The 21,545-nt window shown below is 40.0% G+C and overlaps 2 protein-coding genes across 2 annotated transcripts; one reads left to right on the top strand and one right to left on the bottom strand.

Annotated features, from left to right (window-relative positions):
• Positions 1-10,054: 10,054 nt before the first annotated feature.
• Positions 10,055-15,184, bottom strand: LOC141775404 (uncharacterized). The gene is made up of 5 exons (XM_074648742.1): positions 15,021-15,184; positions 14,791-14,940; positions 14,210-14,309; positions 11,885-12,015; positions 10,055-11,359 (listed from the first exon to the last, which is right to left on the bottom strand). The coding sequence occupies exons 1-5, from the start codon at positions 15,072-15,074 to the stop codon at positions 11,081-11,083; spliced, it is 714 nt and encodes a 237-aa protein (XP_074504843.1). The 5' UTR covers positions 15,075-15,184; the 3' UTR covers positions 10,055-11,080.
• Positions 15,185-16,502: 1,318 nt separating this feature from the next.
• On the top strand, positions 16,503-21,317 carry polr2g (RNA polymerase II subunit G). The gene is made up of 8 exons (XM_074648745.1): positions 16,503-16,739; positions 17,853-17,962; positions 18,463-18,622; positions 19,149-19,199; positions 19,301-19,366; positions 19,695-19,766; positions 19,919-19,952; positions 20,932-21,317. Exons 1-8 carry the CDS (start codon positions 16,728-16,730, stop codon positions 20,943-20,945), a joined length of 519 nt encoding a protein of 172 aa, XP_074504846.1. The 5' UTR covers positions 16,503-16,727; the 3' UTR covers positions 20,946-21,317.
• Positions 21,318-21,545: the final 228 nt, after the last annotated feature.

The raw sequence follows: 21,545 nt of genomic DNA, 5'->3' as shown, positions 1-21,545 counted from the left end.
TAGAAACCAGAGAAGTAAGTCACAAACTGGTGATGTCATAGGGTATAAAGTCTGGAGCTGCTTCATAGACAATGAATGGGAGACCCACAGAATGTTTGTTTTCTTTTTTTTATACCCAAATGATCTTTATTCTATTGTATTGATGTCAGTTGTGAAACAGAAAATGTTCCCATATACTCAGATCACTCCCCTGGCTGCTCTCAGTGTCATCTAGAACATCTCTACCCATTCATTGTCTATGGAGCAGCTCCACACTTTATACCCTATGACATCACAAGTTTGAGTTTAAGCACTCTAGTTTTTGGATTTGGGAGAGAGTTGTTCATGTTTGCTAATATTTTTTTAACTGTCTTAGACCAGAGGAATAACACATATGAATTTTTAAAACTGGCCCCTTTAACTCCAACATGGTCACCTTCATTAATGGAACAAAACAAGGTGGAAGGACGTCAGTATCGTCTTGGTACACATAAACAACAACCGTCACTGGAGGCAGCAAGCGTCAAGGACGCCCACACTGCAGCCACAACCTGAAAGTAGGAGGAAACACACCGACCTACACACTGACCAACGCAGACAAACTCCCACCGGCAAGACCCTGAACTACTGCTGCCCCAACCTTTCTCTGACTAGACTGAATCACTGCGAGTAAAAGCTCAGTCTGACCAAATTATAAGGACACTTATAAGCTCTAAGGGTTATGAAATGTTAGCTGTTGTTAATGCATGAAACAATAATATATCAGTAAAAGCACTTTAAAATGACATCAGGGGTGACCTTTGAACCAGAAGAGAAAGTAAACAGCCACAGAAACACCAAGTGAGCGATGCAACAGGGAGGCAGCATCCGGAGTGACAAATATACAGTAAATTGGTGATGTTATCTGTGATCATAGAGATCTTATGGGGAAAATATATATTACTTGTGTCGTGTTTGTGTGTGTGTGTGTGTGTGTGTGTGTGTGTGTGTGTGTGTGTGTGTGTGTGTGTGTGTGTGTGCAATGCAAAAAGCTAACATTCTGGTTTAGGATCTAAAAACACGTACTACATTGATTTTGTACGAGGGTAGCAAATTGGAGCACAATGGTGTTTGTCACGAGGGAAAAGTCAGATATTCTAAATCAGTTTTAACGTAATTATTCAGTCACTAACTACATTGTACACAGTTTAATTAGAAATTTGTTCAATCTTGTTTTTACCTCTGAGACGGGAGAATTTCATCAGGGATCAGAGCACAACAGTGATGAAGAGATGGAGGCTCAGCGAACACAAGACTAAATACACACCATATGAAGCAAACATCATCTTTATTCTGTTATGATTACCAATGATTCTCCAATATATTCATCTACCATCCATTATAAAGTATTCTTTGACAGGTTGAGGAAGATTTGCGAAGGTATACGGGGTAAAATGATGCAACAAAATACAGAGAAATCCTTTGTTGGCGTTTCATTTTTGCTCCTGTAAACAAATTGTTTCTTGTTTCACTGAAAGGATTTCCCCTGGTCTCCAAAATTTGGGGACTTTTTGCCCTTCCCCACACTCTCCCTTATGTTTTGCATGTCTTAAATTACGTCTTACATTATGAAAATTAGATAACACTCTTGAGGAAAACAAACCATTGGAACAGATGCGTGTGCCCCAATCTCATCAACACCGCCTGGTATTCACAACAAACCCCCTGTGAGGAAGAACAGCTCAGCTGCCAGACTCAGGCTCCTGAGATGACAAAATGTAAGCAAGTGTTGTTGTTGTGTTTGTTTATTGTTGTTTTATGTCGTGCCAGCGACAAGAAGCGTGATGATATGAAGTGATAACGTGGCAAAGTGCAAGACTGAGTGTCATGTACATGTTTGTAGCCGCCACTACTAGCCGCACACATAAACACAAGCGTGCTTGTACACTGTCAACACATTCACACTCACTGTGCACGGCGGGGGCCTGAGCGAGACCAGATTGCCTGTTCAGAGAGTGTCAAACGGTCAGACTGCTGAGCTCAGCGTGCAGCTGATGTATACTTCACAGGGAATCAAAAAGTTATGAACCAAAACAGAGACACTTTCCTTTTTTTCCCCGGGAATACAGATACAAATCTAATCTGTGGTGGTTAATAATGCAACTACAGTATAGGTGATATATTGTAGGTAAACTGTTTTGAAATCCAAACCATGAACAGGTCGAGGGAGCTGTAGGGCAAAGTGGGGAAAAGGGCAGGAACGTAATGAAATCCATGAAAAAGTTATGGGTGGAAGCTCAATCTTATTACCATCCAATATGGCAACGACCTGTGCCTGCTGAGCTGCTGGCCCAGCATTATTAGTTAGAAGAGAAACGCAGCTCTCGCTGTGTGTTTATGTGTGGCAGGTGGATTGTGGGTGGGTGGGCTTCGTCAGCCAAATGCTATTTCTTCCTCAACAAACACAGAGACACGTCAGCTCGACCGCAGAGTTACTGGACGTCACCCCCCCGGAGCCTTTACCTCCTCTCTTGCTCCCTCTTCACGTTTTCTCATTCTAGTTCCAATCAATCCCACAATCCCTTGGGGGGTTGGAGTTGGAAAACAACCCTGCTGGACACTGCTGCCATGCCAGACTATCGTCTTTCCCCTCTTTGCCCTGCGAGTAGCACAGCTACGTGTCTGGTCCTCAGGTCCAAACGGTCTCTCGCCTTCACACTCTCCAAACATCGCTTGGTTAGATCGGTTACATCATTTTCCGTTCTTACTCTATTCTGCTTTTTTTGCTCCTCATCCGCTTGCGTTCCTTTTTAGCTATGCTGGTGGCGAGGCTCGATGGATGGCGATGTCAGTCTGTCGGTCCACCTCTTTGGTTCAGACTGAAGTATCTCAACAACTATTTAACTGACATTAATTGGTAATATATTACATCACAACGTCTGCTGAATTAGCCGTGTGTTTACGACGTGTTTATTTGCATATAGAGCGGGGAAGTGAGATCGGATCACAAGTGGCCACTCAAGACGCATATGGAGACGCTTTCTAGTACCAGGTGTGAACAGGGCCTAGCTCCAGTTTGTTCTGGGTCTTGTGCGTTGAGTATTACCTACAATTTAACAAGACAGACAACAATTTGTAGGACTTGTTGTCATGTCATTGATCTATTTACTGTCTTGTCGTGCTTCTCCTCTCTTGTCTGTTCTATTTTCTTTATTGTGTTCTATTTTTCTGTGTCTTTTATTCCGCTATTCCACTTCAGTAATTCATTAAGGCGTTATTTAATCAATTCTGTCGTGGCACTTTCATTACTGTAATAAGCTGTGATTCATTTCAGTGGGCGGGGAAAAGGAGACAGCCTGAATGCTAATGTGACGCATCGCCAAATGAGAGAGCAGCAGCAGCAGCGCTGGCCCGGACAGGGAGTCCTGTCATCCATCAGTCTCTTCTCTTCTCACTTTCCTCATAGTCGTCCTGACAGAGCAGAGCCCTTGCTCCTCTGTGTGGCCCAGAGGTCTGGATAACTGTCTACTTGGCTCCGTCTGCAGGCTGGAACCAAAACAGGACTTTTATATGTGAGACGTGTAAATCCCCCCCAGTAGAGATATAGTGGCAATTAAATGAGTCAAATGATATTCATATTCATGGCACACACAAACAATGAGAACAGCATTTGCAACTAAGTACGATAGAGTCAGCCAAGTGATGATTTTTGCCAAGTTTCAAGGACAACCGCAGAGAGAGCAGACTTCTGAAAAAGAGTATTACAATGTAGATTAATGCATAATCTGAAACCGTGAAAACCGAGAAAAAACAGAGCAGATTGACGCCTTTGAACTGTAAAATGGGAATGATGCCAAAACTAAACACAGCACAGTGATTAACCAATCTTCCATCTAATAATGTGCCATTAGTTCCGGTGTGCTCATGGAGCTCAGAGGACAGGCTGCAGGTCACACTTTTGATGGAACCGACCTGCTCTTTCGTCGTGAAATTACATTTTCCAAAAGAAAAGGGGAAAAAAAACAGCACCATACAGCATTTATAACCGCACAAACAGCCAGAAATGCATGAAAAGCAAACATACACGATAGCAAATACCTACTAGAAAACAAGCAGGGATACACAAACAAACAAAAAACATTACAAGCGTGAATCTCTCTCTTTCAGAAGCAAATATGAGATGATGCATGACCCGTAATCCGCAGGCATGAAGTAATCTGAGCGAATGTGCATTTGGATTATCAGTCTGGAACAGTCTAATCTGAAACACTTCTCAAACTGGTTGACTGAGAGGTCATGAAAGAGCTTCAGCCATGTGGAGATGCAGCGTATCAGTTTTTGCCTCAGTGCTGTCAGGATGATGAGCAGCAGAGGATATAGCACTAAGCCTTGAGGCCTAACTGGATAGTATCTGCTGCAGCAGTTTAAGGGAATGTGGTGGTTAACTTGGGTCCTGTGTTTACCTCTTGTGTTGGCAGATATCAAGTATGGCACTTGTTTCTATTCTCATTGGCTGAGTTCCCTCGGCTGCTGCTGCTGCTGCTGCTGCTGCCACGCCTTTCTCTGTGAGTCAGTGTTACTTTTATCATCATGATGTGCTGCTGATGTGACAGCTGCTATGGCAAGTCTACCAGCACCCTGATCAGATTTAGGATGTGCAAATGTGTTTTTCTGTTGTGCCCATGATTCCTTATTCTGCCTAGTCAACCAGGCCATACTATATATAATAAATATATTCATGATATCAATGAAAAGATCCTGGTATACTCAGTGATACTGATTTAAATCTGCAAAACAATCCTGGAGTATTAGGAGTTTTGGTATATCCAGGTATAATCTAAAATCAAAAGAAGATTTGCAGCACTAATGTATTGAAGTCAATTTTGTATCCTGCTTTATGAGGTCTCCCCAGGTTGTTCCACTTATCATATGATATGAGAGCAAGAGAGAGAGATTTTAGGAATGGCAATTTTGGTCCACCACTTGGTTCAGACTGAAATATCTCTAACTATTGAATGGATTGCCATTAAATTTTGTATAGGCCCAGATATCTGTATGAATCCTATGACTTTGGTGATCCCCTAACATTTTGATCACAGTTAGTTTTCACTTATCCAGTGATAGCTCAACATCTACCAAATGGATTGGCACAACATTTTGTAGCCTACAGACATTAAACCTGCAGTAGGCAGAATGTTTTTGGCATCATTTGGCAGGAAATTCCATAATAACCTTTCAGCATATTGTAATTCAAGTGTTCTGAGAGATAACTAGACTTCTGCACCTCCTCATAGCTCTGTTTTCAGGCTTTAAAAAATCTAGCCCGTGACGGGAGACTTTGGCCAATCACAGGTCATTTCAGAGACAGCGTTCCTATTGGATGTGCTCCAGCTGGTGGGCGGTACATGGTATTTCCTCAACTGATCTCAACATGGCTGCCGGGTCAAAGACTTTCTCATTTTACAGCTAAACAGTACACTACAAGATGTTTCTGAAAACATTTGAGGCGAGAAATAGGCATTACAGTCAGCGCTGCCTAGTTTGACCGTTCGACGTGTATCGAGGCTATCAGTGTAACAAAACGTCAGCTCCAAACAGAAGCCCTGACACCAAAATCTGACATTTATCATTTAGTCTATTTTCAAAGACAAATTGCTTTTTTGCCACTCATGCTCTCTGTGTCACAGCTGTGAGACTGCATGTTCTATCTCTGATGTACAGTCTGTAGGGATTCGACTCCCAGTAAAGGGACAAGTATGGCTGTTCAAATTAAATTAATGCAAACGACCCCAGCTGCAAATGCTCACAAACATGCTTATTCAACACACACACATGCACACTTTGCTTGAGAACATAAATTACAGGCTACACACATTAACACAACATTGTGCATATGCGACACTTTCACACATGCATGCTTAACAGGAACTGACACATTCTTAACACAGAAGATAATGGCCTCATTCTTGTGTCTGTCCATTTGCTAATGTCCCATACTGTATGTGCTCGCTCGGTTAGGATTCAGCCCTTATGCCCGTCTGTATTCTCTTCAATGAGTCGCAAAGTGCGAGTGCATCCCTTGGAGTGTAAATAGAGCATAATACTGTATATATTGATATGTCACATAAATCAAACAAACATTTCCTGACTATACTGCTTTCTGGTGTACTGAGGAGTTCAAATTTCTGCCAGTTTTTCTAATGGTATGTAATTGTTTCATATTGGGTCATAATGGTGACTTAAAGCAGCAGTGGGTAGAATTGGAGCAAATATCATTGAAAGTTATTTTTTTAGAAAAAGTTCCCTATATCCTCACAGAAGTGCATGAGACAGGTAATTTAAAAAAAAAAAAAAATCATATGCTGCTGTGCTCCTAATGGCATCTGCTAGATTTCACAGACCGGAGGAAAACAACCAATCAAAGCCGAGCTGGAGCCTGCTGTCTATGAGCAGCTGTCAATCACTCGTGAACACCGATTTCTCTCATTTTACAGCTAAACAGTACACTACAAGATGTTTCTGAAAACGAGAAATAAGCATTACAGTGACAGAATATTAATTCATATTTGATCAGCGCTGCCTAGTTCGACCATTTGATCGGAGTTTGCGAGTGATTCACAGCTGCCTCCGTTGAATGAACAGCCAATAGGAACGCTCTCTCTCTGAAATGACCTGTGATTGACCAAAGCCAAAGTGTGCATGTGTGTGTGTGTTGAATAAGCATGTTTGTGAGCATTTGCAGCTGGGGTCGTTTGCATTAATTTAATTTGAACAGCCATACTTGTCCCTTTACTGGGAGTCGAATCCCTACAGACTGAACATCAGAGATAGAACATGCAGTCACACAGCTGTGACACAGAGAGCAAGTGGCTTTTTTTTCTTACACTGATAGCCTCGATACACGTCGAAGGGTCAAACTAGGCAGCGCTGACTGTAATGCCTATTTCTCGCCTCAAATGTTTTCAGAAACATCTTGTAGTGTACTGTTTAGCTATAAAATGAGAAAGTCTTTGACCCGGCAGCCATGTCGAGATCAGTTGAGGAAATACCAAGCACCGCCCACCAGCTGGAGCACAGCCAATAGGAACGCTCTCTCTGAAATGACCTGTGATTGGCCAAAGCCTCCCGTCACGGGCTAGATTTTTTAAAGCCTGAAAACAGAGCCATGAGGAGGTGCAGAAGTCTAATTTTCTCTCAGAACACTTGAATTACAATATACTGAAAGGTTATTATGGAATTTTTGCCCAATGATGCCAAAAACATTCTGCCTACTGCAGGTTTAAGTAAGAGGCCCTCATCCTTCCTTTTGAGGGATTTATGTTTACTTTTTATTTTTCTATTCGTTGTAGCTGAACTGGAAATACAGGTATAACAACAAGATTTCACGTCATCTGTGCTTGACTAGGCGTTACCCAAAAGATCAACATATTTCATCAAACAACAGACTGAGCTTAGAAAAGCATAAAAATACAATGCAAACCTAATTTGAAGGAAATAAATACTGCTCAATTCAAGAATTTTATCTCATTTCAATGGCTCAAAGTCAAAGTGAGAATAGAGGAAATTTGTATAAAAAAACTTGATTTTATTGCAGCTGCTGTTTTTAATCTAGTACAAGGTTTCTGTGATCTATTCTCTGCACTAATTGAGCTGGAATTCAAACTGTTAAAGTTGTTGCTTCTTATCTTGAGACGTCATCCCTGCTGACACCACATCAGTAGTTTCCAACCTTGTGCCCTCACATCCAGTCGAAGATGTGACGTGAGGGTTTGTGTCAGCTTTGAATTTGATGCCACAGTTAGTGGGTTGAAAAAGCAAACTATGCACCAATCATTAGCACAGTTTGAAAAGTTTGGCCATCACTAAATAAAGAGAAAAAGCTGCAATTTGGGGCAGTCTGAGCATCCCTCAATATTTTCCCTTGAATTAATTTCCCCCATTTTAACTCTCCACTCCGCCTCCTCTCCTTTGCAAGAATGGAAGAGTTGTCTGACAACTCTCAGAGTTGTGTTGAGTTTGCTCTGTACACCCAGCGGAGGCATAAAAGATGAGAAGCACTTCTCCACCCCTTCTTATCTCTCCTCGAGCTATGTGGGTTGACTACTGCAGGAAGTCTGGAGGCCGAGCGCAGACACAAAAGGCTAGCAGATTCACAATTTAACAGCTTGTATCAAAGATTTGGCATTTATTACTAGAGTTTATGATGACATAATCATGGTCATCGTCGTCATAAACTTTAATTGAAAGTGTATTTTTGACCTTGGACACAGTTCACAAAACAACTTCACCACATAGCACATAACCAACTGTCATAGAAGTGTATTTCGGCAAATTTTCATTTTTCTGAACACTTTAAAGGCTTCTCGTTCGTGTTGGCAGATTGAAAGTTCTTTCTTTTGTCCATTATCTCTCTGGTTCATGATTTTCTTCCAAAGTAGGTTCTTTCATGTTGTAAACATGGAAAAAGTCAATTTGGGGTCATTTCTACACTGCATAATCTAATGTGGTTTGATTCTTATATATTTCGGTTGCCGTGAAATACTGCAATTTGTAAGCAAAATCCCCTCAGAAATGTGCTGTAAGTTCCTGGACTAAACTCTGAGAACCAGATGAAGGGTGTCTTGTTGCTACTGCTCTTTACTTTACCGTAATATCCACCCACATGGAAGTTAAGCTTCATAAATGATGTCTACTTCCCTGGTGATCTTTTTTCCGCTTGACCCACAACCTCACCAATCCTCTTACTTGCTCTACAGCTCTTTTTCTCCTGCTCTGTATCATTTAACATCTGTGTATCAGGACTTGTTTTATCTGCCTCGGGAGAATAAAGAGACAGCGCTGAGCTTCCCTGGACTCCCCTTTCACTTTGCAACAGGAATAAAATCGTATTGATTTGTCCATCAGCGTACCGACAGGCTACAATAAGAAACGGGTGAAAGGCTCCACCTGAAAGCCGTTAACTTTGTTTTAATGGGATCTGTCTATTTCTGTCTATTCTGATTGGCCTGAAGAGTTACAAGCTGAGTGACAACGGGGCGGGTGTAGACCATAAATTAGCTGGAGCCTGTTGTCCCCTTTTAATACTATAAAGGAGACATGGGGGTCAGGAGGGTTGGTGCCTAATGAGGAGCTGTAATAGAACATGAGCAGTTCCTGAGACATATGATACTTAATCAGGGCGATAAGGACAGGACAGGAGAAACCCTTCGGAGGAAGCTATCAGTGAAATGACCTTTACTAACGTCAATAGATTAGCTTTCAGATGATTTAACAATGTGTTGCTCTGTCAGAGGAATTCAATGTTGAAGTAAATATCCTGTTTTAGATGACTTTCAAAGTCTGGATGACTTTCACTCAACATGTTAATACATCATTTGTGATTCTTTGGACAGTTATTCACCAGAGCTATGTTCACAGTCACAAATCATTTTTCTCAAGTGTGAATAATATCTCCTAAATATCAAAGTGAGGGAGCTAGTTTTCAAATGCACGCAAAAAAAAAGACAATCTGCATACGTGCTCTCATTGCAACCCCAGTGTTTGTGACTCCGACATCACTCACACACCAAAGTAAATCTTCTGGTGACGCCTGGAGTCATGTTTGACTCGCATCACTGTAGATAATAGACAGCGCAGGGACGTCAGCGTTAAAAGTAGGTTGCCAGAAAATAAACTTTGGGAGGGAATGTTGTGTGGCTCACAGATATTAGATCAGTGATTCATCCCATCTCCAGTGAAAGATAATTACAGCTAAGATCAGCACCCATCATGTATGATCCTAATCCTAATAATAGCATGCATCCTTTTTCCTCTCTGTAAGGGTGTGTTGTCTCTCACATGTGCAGCTCTTATGGGTATAAGATCACATTAATGTTTTAATTATGGCCTAGCAGTGTCAATTTAAGCATTTTCAATGTGTGCGAGGATGTGGTGCCATCTGTTGGTGAAACACAGCACTTCACCAAGACTGTGATATCTTAATTTTTACTGTCCTGCCAGCAGTGAACTGTGATACAGGTGATTTATTATGAATCAATTATTCACCAAAGAAAACTAAGAGGTAAAATCAGAAAAAATAGGTGTCAAATCTTACACATTATCAAGAAAAATAGTTTATGTAGAAGAAAAGGGAAGGTTTGAAAGTTAGAACACAAGCTCACATTGCTGTGAACAACAATTTACGCTCTTCCTGGTAGTCACAGTAACAATGCATTGAGCAACACATTATAACACAGAGCACTTTCAACTGGTGAACAAGGAAATGAAGAGCTGGCTTGAGATTCACGTGATTATTTTTCATGAGACACGGACACTAACTATGAAAATGTGTCATTAAGTTTAATTTACTGGACAGCTAGCTTAAAACAAAAAACTTTTCCCCATCATATGGCAAGTGTCCAGTGGAAAACCTCAACCTCAAAATATCATGGTAAATAAGCAAACACAATGAGTACAGTTACACACAATGACAAATTATATAAGACACCAACAAAATGTCAACACACACACAGGAAGGTGCAAACTCAGATGGTCTCTCTCATGCTTCTTTGTAATCAAAATGAGCACAATTTTTAAAGGCACATATACTTAAGGAGCTTAAAGGTCCCATATCGTTCTCATTTTCAAGTTCATACTTGTATTTTGTGTTTCTACTAGAACATGTTTACATGCTGTAATGTTTAAAAAACACTTTATTTTCCTCATACTGTCTGCTTGAATATACCTGTATTCACCCTCTGTCTGAAACGCTCCGTTTTAGTGCATTTCAACGGAATTGCAACGGAATTGTGTTGCTAGGCAACAGTTTGGGTCCATTCTGACTTCCTGTCAGCTGATGTTATTTACATAAAATGCAACAGGAAATAAACTGGGACACATTTAGAATGTTTACGTTTAAAACCGTGTAATGGTCTAAATATTGTAGATTTGTGACATCACAAATGGACAGAAACGGCTTGTTTCAAATGCACAATTTCTGAATACGGGCTGTGTGTATTTCTCAGTATATTGAGCGTTTTGATAGTTTAACAGTATTTATATAGCACTTAAACCTGCTTTATAATGTAAAAGACATGAAAATCTCACTTTTTACAATGTGGGACCTTTAAGAAAATCCTCAATTTTACTTGCTCTTGTCCTTGCTCTTGTTCTTGGGTATACGGCCCATGTTATAAAATTCTAAGTTTGGCCTCATGTCGGTGAGGTGAGCGAGCCGGTTGGACATGGCAAAGAAAGCAGCGATGGCAGCGATGTCCCACGCATCCTCGCGGTCAAAGCCCACTTCCTCCAAAGACTGGAAATGCTGCTCTGTGATGGTCTCGCTGCGACACACGGCCATCGCAAAGTCCAGCATGGCGCGCTCCCGAGGCGACAGCTCTGCGTTCTCGTAGTTAACAACGACCTGCGGGAGAGTAGGGAAGGAGATAATTAGACAGAGTGGTCGGGAAATGTATGCGATTTAAATTAATATATAACTTTTTTTGTGAAGAAAGGAGGTTATATGCGCTTCAACCGTTTCACAAGGTAAAGTAAGCCTGTCCGGTGCTCACAGAATAAGGCAATCTTGTAACAGGAGAGACTTCAGAGACCAGGTCCAAAGCACACTGGAGCACACAGGTTTAAGGCAACTTTATTAAAGACTAACATTTTGACACCAACTGTATCTTCATAATTCATAAAAATGCAGTTGGCGTCAAAACGTTAGTCTTTAATAAAGTTGATTACCTTAAATCTGTGTGCTCCAGTGTGCTTTGGACCTGGTCTCTGAAGTCTCTCCTGTTACAAGATAACTTTTTTTTGTATCACAAAAACATTGTTTTGCTCTGATTAAAATGCCTAGTAGAACTTATGTGACCACTACAGTAATTGTGTATTATAATAAGCAAAGCAGGGACGAGTAGTAAAAAAATCAATTTAAAGATTATACCTGATCGGAAAGAGTGGGTTTCTTGGAGTAGATGCGGTGCAATGCACTGTGGGATACCACACAGTAAAGACATTTGTTGTGAATACTGGTAGCCACTACAATCATCTCACGATCTGCCTTGGTCAACCCGCCTGGAAGACATTAGACATGGAATTAATGTGAAATCGTGAAAAAACAAAACACACATTCATACAACAAGAATAAAGTATAAAGTAGAGAGCCGGCTGGCTGGTTTTAGTCAACAAAGTTTTACAGATAAATGAGTAAACTTCCTCCTGGAACAGATCCATGATATTCAGGAAGTGACCACAAGACCAAAAAAAACCATCTGTTTTTAATGTTCAGTTTAGTAGAGACGGTTTTCATTCACATCCCTGAGAACTCTCGGGTTATAGTGTGTGATTTTGTTGCTCAGGATAGATTTGCATTGTAAGCTGTATAAGTGTAAATGCACAGAGGCCAATAAAAATGTAACAAAAAGCCAGACGGTGGTTATCCAATAACCACACGCAGACTGCAAAGTGGACACGGTTTGGCTTTGTGAAGTCAAATATTAGTTAGCTGAAGTGGAGTGGGCCACTCTCAGGTTAGCTTCTGTTCCACATAGTGTCTTAATGTCTTCTTCTCATTAAGGGCTTTTCTTTATTATCATTCACTAAACATGATAATGGGGAGCTCTGTTCATATTCCGAGCCGCTGGTTCTTAATTGGTCTACCCTCAGGGTCCACAGTTCTCCTGTCAGCAAGTCACAGTTCAGGCTAACTAAGCACCCATTCAGTTTTATTTCACATAATGGAAACAAAACAAAGTGCAATTGAGGTTTAAACCCCAATGAAATAAAAGGCACAGCAACTAAAAAAATCCGACTAATGTGTTCAGCAGATCTCTTTGGTTTTATTATGGCCCTCTCGCTATGACAACGAGATCTCACTCTACCTGCCAACGGCGCTGCCAACTACATTTTTAAAACCCCATTGGTGACTTTATTTAAAATAAGAGCCTATGGGCACATCAAGAAGCTTTATGAGAAGACATTAACTTCTATTTAAATCAGTCTTCCCTGCTTGTTATGGCTGTCTGGGTGGACATCTACTGCATGTTTAGTGAGTGCACAGCAGACACAGTCAGACTGAAAATGATACCCTTCTCACTTTCTTATAGTGGCAACGCCGTAACTTCCCAACTAGAGAGGTAGAAATGTGAATTATGTGTGCAGAAGCCAAGTTGCCTGAAAGCTATACCGATTCTGTGAGAAACATGATGCAGTCTGCGTCATTGAATCTGTATGTCTGACCACCTTTCTACCCTTTACACTGGGTGCACACACCGAAACCCACAGTGCCTGTTGAAAGTGTGAGTCTGTAACAAATGGGTGGTTTCCTTTCCACATAAATTGTTTCCGTACCTGATATACCGGTTTCTACCAGACTACATGCCACTGCTAGTTCATCAAGAAACAGATTTTTTTTCAGATTACCTATCTCATGCACTACTGTCAGGATATAGTGACTGTTTTATAAAAACACCTTTTTTTTAAAATCATATTTGCTATTTTCTACCCACTGCAGCTTTAAAGGGACTGTTTGTAAGAATCAGAAATTGGTTGTTACAGCGACACCTGTGGCCGTTAAGTCAATGAAAGTCAGTGTCCTGTTGCTCGCGCTCGCCCGTGTGCATGTGGTACATGAATGTGAGCGAGCATCCGTCAAAACAGTGAGGCGACACACGTCAGCTAAAACCACAATATCACTCTATATTTCAGCTGCTTGGCAGTAATGTTAGCTGACCAGACGAAGGTCTCTCCATGAATCACTGCTGATCCTAGTGTTGGCTTTTCCTGCCTCAACCTCCCGACCTCGGCCGGAGGAAACATGGGAGACACCGGCACCCGGTCGGAGACGATAACGTTTCTCGCTGCGGAGCCCCGTCACTTCACAAGACACGGGAAACCTCTGTTGGTCTGGAGGAGCTGCAGCATTTATTTCTGCACAAACGTCCACTGTACATTTACTAGATATTCTCAGAGCTAAACTAACTCTTCTGCAGTGTGGAGTGTATGGGACACCGACCCGGATTGATTTATACGTGTAAGAAGTTACAAACTGTCCCTTTAAGTGGTGGATGATGTGTAGTCTGACCTTGTAGCCGGATGAGGGGTAAAGTGTGAATGATGCATTGGGCAGATACAGATACATCCATGGCCCAGAGGGGCATAAGGGTCCTGCAACAGGTTTCAGGAGCCCCACCTGCCTGGAATTTTGTATCACGGCCCCTGAGTAACATCATTTACTGGCACCACACATAGAAACATAACAAACACAAACCTGTCTCTTTGCTCATTAGTTCATTGTAGTAAGCGAAGAAGGCTCTGAACTCTGCTGGTCTGTGAGAGAGGGCTTTGAAGACATTGGGTAAAAAGCCTCCCTGTGAAGAAGGAAACGTTGAAGTTTAAGATAAGATAAGATAAGATAAGATAAGATAAGATAAGATAAGATATTCCATTATTAGTCCCGCAGTGGGGAAATGTACAGTGTACAGCAGCAAAGGGAATAGTGCAAAAAACAAGATGCATCAGCTAACACAGTAAAAAAGAGCTAAACAAAGTGTAACAAAATATGAACCATTTAAATAGAAGGAAGTATAAAAATAGGAGCAGTATATACAGTATTGACAATAAACAGACTATTAACAAAAGTGCACAAGTGGAAAATGATATTGCACAGTGAGAATGAAATGAAAATATCAGGTTATTGTCAGTTTTTGGTGTGTAAGTGGTCTACTGGGAGCAGTGCTGTTTGTGGTCTACTGGGAGCAGTGCTGGTTGTGGTCTACTGGGAGCAGTGCTGGTTGTGGAGTCTGAGGTAAAATAATAACACTCAATGTGAAAAGTCGTTTTGTTGTTTACCTTTGACTCCACTTCCTCCATCACCTCCAAAATATCATGCGGGAGGTCTTTCTTGTGAGGAACCGGATACCGACTGATGTTCTCTGGTGGCGGATCGCTGGAGAAATGTCTGATCCTCCGAGACGAGACACATCCCGACCGGAGAGACGCCTGGACGGAGGACAGCAGAGTGTTTATACTGAAACAGCACTATATAGTAAAGCATGGTTTAAAGGTATTCAACAACTTACCAGCTGTGTGAAAACAAAGGGACGAAATAACTTGGAGACGAGCTTAGTCGCCATGTCAGTCACCTGAATCTTCTATTTACTGTTGGTTCATGTTTCAGATGTTGACAGTCGAGTAAAGAACAACCAATCACAGAGTCGTGTTGAGACGCGCCCAGCTGTCTTCTTCTTTGAGGTTTATTGGCGCTTGGCAAACAACGATTTGGTGCATTACCGCCACCAGTTGGTCTGGAGTGTGGATCATTCTGGCTAATAATTACTATATCCAGAAAAAAAGAAAAGAAAAAGAAAAAGAAAAAAAAGAAAAAGAAAACCTCATATTTTTCCAATCATATTAATTTGTCTAAGATACTGAAATAATGTTCTATAACACTCATTTAGTGAGTTCTTTTGTAGAATATCTATTAAATCAAAGTGTACTTTAATCTCTTTGAGGCCTTGACTCAAATGCCTTCTTCCTTCCTCATATCTCTCACAATGCAATATGACAATATGATCTTGTTGGGTCTCTAAACTATGGCGTACGGTCTAAGACCTGCTCTCTATATAAAGCGTCTTGAGATAACTTCTGTTGTGATTTGACGCAATATTAAAAATAAATTGAATTGAATTGAATTGAATTGACATGCTCCACTGTTTCTTCTTGTCCACAATAATTACATATACCTGTGTCATGTTTACCCATTTTAAATAGTGTGCTGTGTAGTCCAGTGTGTCCAAATCTAAGTCTTGATATGATTGTCTCATCTCTCCTGTTCCTTCCCACACACCTCATTTCACCCACTTTCATTTGAACTCTGTAAAACCACCGTCCTTTCCTCTTTTTTTCAACAGAAAAATAGCATTTTATAAAAAAAATCAATGCCACCAATATAATTAAATAAATATGCAGGGAAAGCATTCCAGATAATGTTGGGATTCTTCAAAAAGTCTATAATCCACTTGACCTTATAAGTATATATATATAGCTTATTTTGTAAATTGTACATTTTTATTCTTATTTTATTCTACGTTTTTATCTATTCTTTTGTTATTATACTGTTTGTCTTGCACCAACAAAGCCAAAGAAAATTTCTAGTGTATACCTCTTACACCTGGCAATAAACACCATTCTGATTCTGAAGTACTATTCAAGATATTAAAATCCCAAACCTCAAGGCCACCTTGGAGGGGGAGTAACTTGACAACTTGATAACCCACAAAGTGCGAGAACTTGCAAAGAACTCTCGCGAGACTTGCTGCCCAACGACCTATCCTAACCGTAACATGAATAATCTCGCGATAGTTGTACAAGTTGTGGGGTACCATGTAGACGGATTCTGGTGCACTACTCCTCCCCGCCGTCAGGGGTCAGTGTGAAGGGGACTGGTGGAGTGTTGCTATGGTTGCCTGTATCTTATGCTGTTTACAAGTCAACAAGATGGTTTAATTTAAGTTTAATATCAAACCCCTTTTAGTGCAGGTTTTCTACATGCTTCTGCCAGAGTATGTTGCTCTGGATTTATCCCATAACCGTGTAAATCTGATGTGAATGGGACGTTACGCTCCTGCGAGACAAAACACAGGGCAACCAAAAAACCTTCCCCGTGACCCGGAAGTGATTTACTCACAAATACGCTTCATGGTTTTCATTCATAAAGTGAGAAACGCTTTGGATAATTAACAAAACAAGAACATTGATCTAGTACGAATTGAACATTACAGCAAACAATGTTTTACCATGTAAGTATGTGTGTTACCCTCTGTGTGTTTGAGCCGGCTAACAGCAGTGTGTTGGTGTTTTGTTTAACAATGTGTGCCTATGATCGGTTAGCAAAGCTTAAAGTAACGTTAGCTATGCGTTACATGCTGTCCCATACTGTGTGAGCATTTAAGTAGTTTCATCTTTAAGTTTAAGCCACCTGGACTATTGCTTACCTGTATGGTCTTCTGCATTGAAAAGTGTACTGCGGAAACTACAAATTGCCCAAAACAGAGCTGCAAGACTCGTCTTACACTTCCCCATGAGAACCAACACAGACAGCATCATAAACTGTCTGGTTACCAGAAGAGAGAAAAGACTCTCCTTAAACACAGCGACATCCTTTAATAACAGCATTTATTCTACGAAACCAGAGTTTTTATACAGTCAAATTACCAAATGCAGAGACGTTCACAGTCATTTCACCAGAACAGCAGGTGATGACCAAATCATGTTACCTCACCCAAAATCTAATGCCTTAAAAAATACATTTATCGTGCCATCAATCATTGGCATAGCTGCCCTCTTTACATCCGCCAGTCCTCTAACACATCCTCATTCAAAGACCATCTAAGAATACATTACTGAAGCAGCTGATCCATAGTCCAGTGTTGGTCATGTATGGCTTTTCTTTTTGTTCCTTTTCCCTGATGATGGGTTTTGAAGCTAAATGGTTGTGGAAGATGTGTATGAATGTGAAATTTATATATGTTTGGAAAATGTCAATGTTATAAGTGTAACACAGATATGATGTTGTATATAGTATGTATGTGATAAATGTAATGTACTTGATTTTGGACCCCAGGAAGATCAGCAAATGGGGATCCTTTTTAAATAAAATAAAATAAATAAATAAATGTTAGCAGAACAAAACTTCTCCTTGCTGCATTGATTAGCATTGTTGTTTTATATAGCCATGCATAAATACCACCAGTTTTCCCTCTTCTTTGAGTAGGTACCATTAGATGCATAGAGGCAGTACCCACAGGATCACATTTATAACTTGAAACAGTAAAATATCTATAACATCATGCACACCACGCTATCAATGGAAACATTGTCATATAATGCATATATTTTTTGTGTGTTATCAGATTTCATTGGAGCATGAAATCCTGCTACACCCGAGGTATTTTGGCCCCAACCTCCTCAACACCGTGAAGCAGAAGCTTTTCACAGAAGTGGAGGGTACCTGCACTGGCAAGTGAGTGGCTGCAAAGACTACATTGTTGAGCAATTACATGCAAATAACTTGTTGTTACAGAGGCTGTAATTTGACTGGAAATTCAGGTTTAGCCTGTCATTTCAACGGCATGTTGCATATGTTAGGTTGGAACAGATGTTACTAGGTAAAAGTGCTGTAAACTTCAAGCCTGTGCAGAGATACGTGTGGACAAACTTTCAGGGGAAGAGGCAGAAATAAATACATGTGCATTTCCGTCTCCTTCAAAGGGGATAGACAATTTGATAACTTGTGTCATAATATGTGTAATAATTTTAAATACTTTAGTTTAGCTTAAGTCATTTTGGCATATGGAAAACAATGCTTAAAACTGTGTGTGTTAACATGGTGATTAAAAAAAAAAACAGATCAGGGCTGATATTTGTTATGCCCTTGAAGTCATCATGACAGTATCAACATGTATAACATATTCCTGCATGTCACACATATAAGTCATTGATTTTTGTGTGTCCCTCCTTCAGGTATGGCTTTGTCATCGCAGTCACCACCATTGACAACATCGGGGCGGGTGTAATCCAGCCAGGGAGAGGGTTTGTCCTCTACCCAGTCAAGTACAAGGCTATCGTGTTCCGCCCATTCAAAGGGGAGGTGGTTGACGCCGTGGTCACTCAGGTTAACAAGGTGAGGGACAATACAGTGCAGGTTTACTGACCACTACCGACTGCAGATTTTTAAGCAGGAACATTATCTTTCTATGATGATGTGAAATCTGACATATTAATTCTGACATATTGATACTATAATAAATCATCTTGACACGGCACTGCTCACTAACATTTTCTAATGTCTAAATCGTGTACATTTACTTCTGAAGAATCTGCAGTTATATAACTGGTTACTTTAATAGCCAAAACTCATGTTTACATATGCTTTCCAACTAAACATGTTGTTAGAAAGTAAAATGAGATGCTTTGTGATATAAATTGTATTAATCATAAAGATAACATTTGGCAAGTATAATTGTAAATACCTGTATTTTGTTTTGACTCGTGAAATTCTCTGCACATCTTTTAAATATATCAAAGTAAATTTGCCTCCTGTGAAGATTTTATACTTGAATTTGTTGAATATGAAATAATCAATAACTAATAATGGAAATTATTCTTTTGTGTTTTATCTAAATTATATTTTTGTCTGCTTCTTGTAGGTCGGATTGTTCACAGAAATTGGTCCCATGTCTTGCTTCATTTCTCGCCACGTGAGCAGATTAACGTCTATAGTTGTTGACCAAATCGGTTGGCTTTAATACGCTTTTCGATTTATATTATCTTTATCTCACGAGAAACTTTGTTTTTGCAGTCCATCCCTTCAGAAATGGAGTTTGACCCCAACTCCAATCCTCCTTGTTATAAGACAGTTGATGAGGTAAGAAAATTCATTATTTCTTGTTATCAATCAGAAAAGAAAAAAAAAAATCAAATCACATTACACAAAAGTTTTAAATAAAATAAATGTTCACCAAATAATTTCCTTGCTTTACAAAATTAATAAATGAGCACCTAAAATCCAGGTAATTATAATAACACTGGCGTTAAATAAGGTATTTTTTCAGGAAACGTAAGAAAGCGAGAGTGAAACAAAAAGTATAACGTCATAAATTCAGTATACAAAGTAGTTGTGGTGCTGCATACTATTCTGCTCCTTTCATTTTACTGTTGCTGAGTCTTGGATGTGTTCTTCTCTTCTTTTCAAGGACATTGTAATCCAGCAAGATGATGAGATCCGGCTAAAGATTGTGGGAACAAGAGTGGACAAGAATGACATCGTAAGTGTTTTCTTATCTTTTTTTTTAGGACTGCACATTTCTCCTTGCTATTGGTAAAAATAACAAGAAAAGGTGTGTCACTATATATCTCAGATGTTACTTACTGTATGTTGACATATGAGAAGTTAACAAGCTTTTCATTTGTTTTTCAGTTTGCCATTGGCTCTCTCATGGATGATTATCTGGGTGAGTATTACACAGAATATTGTCATACAGGTGTTAGATCTGCTCGATGGCAGGGGCGGACTGGCCATCGGGAAGTTCAGCAACACTCCCTAAACAGCCGATCCAATACAGGATGAATGCAAGAGGATGCTCTTGATATAATAATTTGACGTCAGCAGCTGTTTGCACTTGTAAACATAATGTCACGATTATGAGATTGAATTGGATGTAGCCTACATTCAAGATAAAAACATAAGTAATATCAAGATGAAATGTCATTAAGGAATGCGGTTAGAACAGTGCCTTACGAGGCGTTCCACAAACGCAGAAAGGGCAGAAAGTTAGATCTTTTATAAGTCGTAGGTGCTGAAAACTCTTCCGCAAAGGATACACCAGTGTATCTAGCTTATAGCTCCTCCGGCAAGCCTCCTCGATCCTCGAGATGCATTATAGGAGTTGGGACATCCTTTAAAGAGTGGTGAGATCAATTCCGGGTCACAAGCCAGAGGAGAGAGGAGACGAGGAGGCACAAAATTGAGAAATCAGAAAGACCCCGAGGCTTGCCTGGCTAATCTTTATTCGCTTTAGTGCAACGGTGATGTGCTTATGCAAATTGAGGAGGCAGGTGTCCGCAAGACATCCTAAAGTGTCATGAGGGTCTTTAGCACCATCAAATTCTCTTTATACCACAAAAACTGTATTAGTGTTAAAATTAATGCCAAAAAATGTTCAGCATAAAATGCCTCTCCATCTAAAAAGTCTGGGTTAAATTTCTGTCCCAGTACGTCCCTGTTCGATTGATAAAATGCCTTGCACATATTTATTTTATGTCAAATAATTCTGCACAATTAGGGAAACATGGTATTGCTTCAATGTGGCTACTGTGGTTGAGGTAGAATAATTGTGCTGTGCTGCGTATGACCTGAGTTTTATAAAAAATGTTTTATTTTCTGTTTTATGATTGATCGTTGAACTTTGCCTTCTGTTCTTTTATTTCCAGGTCTTGTGAGCTAAATTCGCCCCGGAGGGAGCACATTTCACATGGGACATTTTATGTAGTATGCTAGTTATTTTTGTTGTTGAAATTAATATTTTTGTACACTGATCATCTGACATCATTTTGATATAATGCTAAACATATTACATTTGTTTTTTTATTGGACCCAGTGTAAGATTAAAAGAAATCTCAGGAGAATGCTTGATAAATTTATAGTAAGATGGCATACAATGCAGAAGCTTCAAGGAGAGGAAAACATGGACATTCTCACAATTGTTTGGTGCTGGAAGTAGATCCCCTCCAATGTGTACTTTTTAAAAAATATGACTTGCTCCCGCACACACTTTTCTCTGCTTTATTAATCAACGTTTCGGTCATCAAGGACCTTCATCAGGACATTAAGAGAAAATGGTCCTGATGAAGGTCCTTGTTGACCGAAACGTTGACTAATAAAGCAGAGAAAAGTGTGTGCGGGAGCAAGTCATTTCTTTTTTAAAATACAATGCAGGAATATATTAATGTACTGTTTCTTTCATGTAGAATTCACAATTTCTATCAGTAAGCTCTATATATATATATTTTTTTTTTGTAAGTTGACTGTAATAAAATATTTGTTA

Source organism: Sebastes fasciatus, chromosome 10 (genome assembly GCF_043250625.1).
Source record: "Sebastes fasciatus isolate fSebFas1 chromosome 10, fSebFas1.pri, whole genome shotgun sequence".
Lineage (NCBI taxonomy): Eukaryota > Metazoa > Chordata > Actinopteri > Perciformes > Sebastidae > Sebastes > Sebastes fasciatus.
The sequence above is the reverse complement of the archived record's forward strand: the minus strand, read 5'-3'. Positions and strand labels throughout refer to the sequence as shown.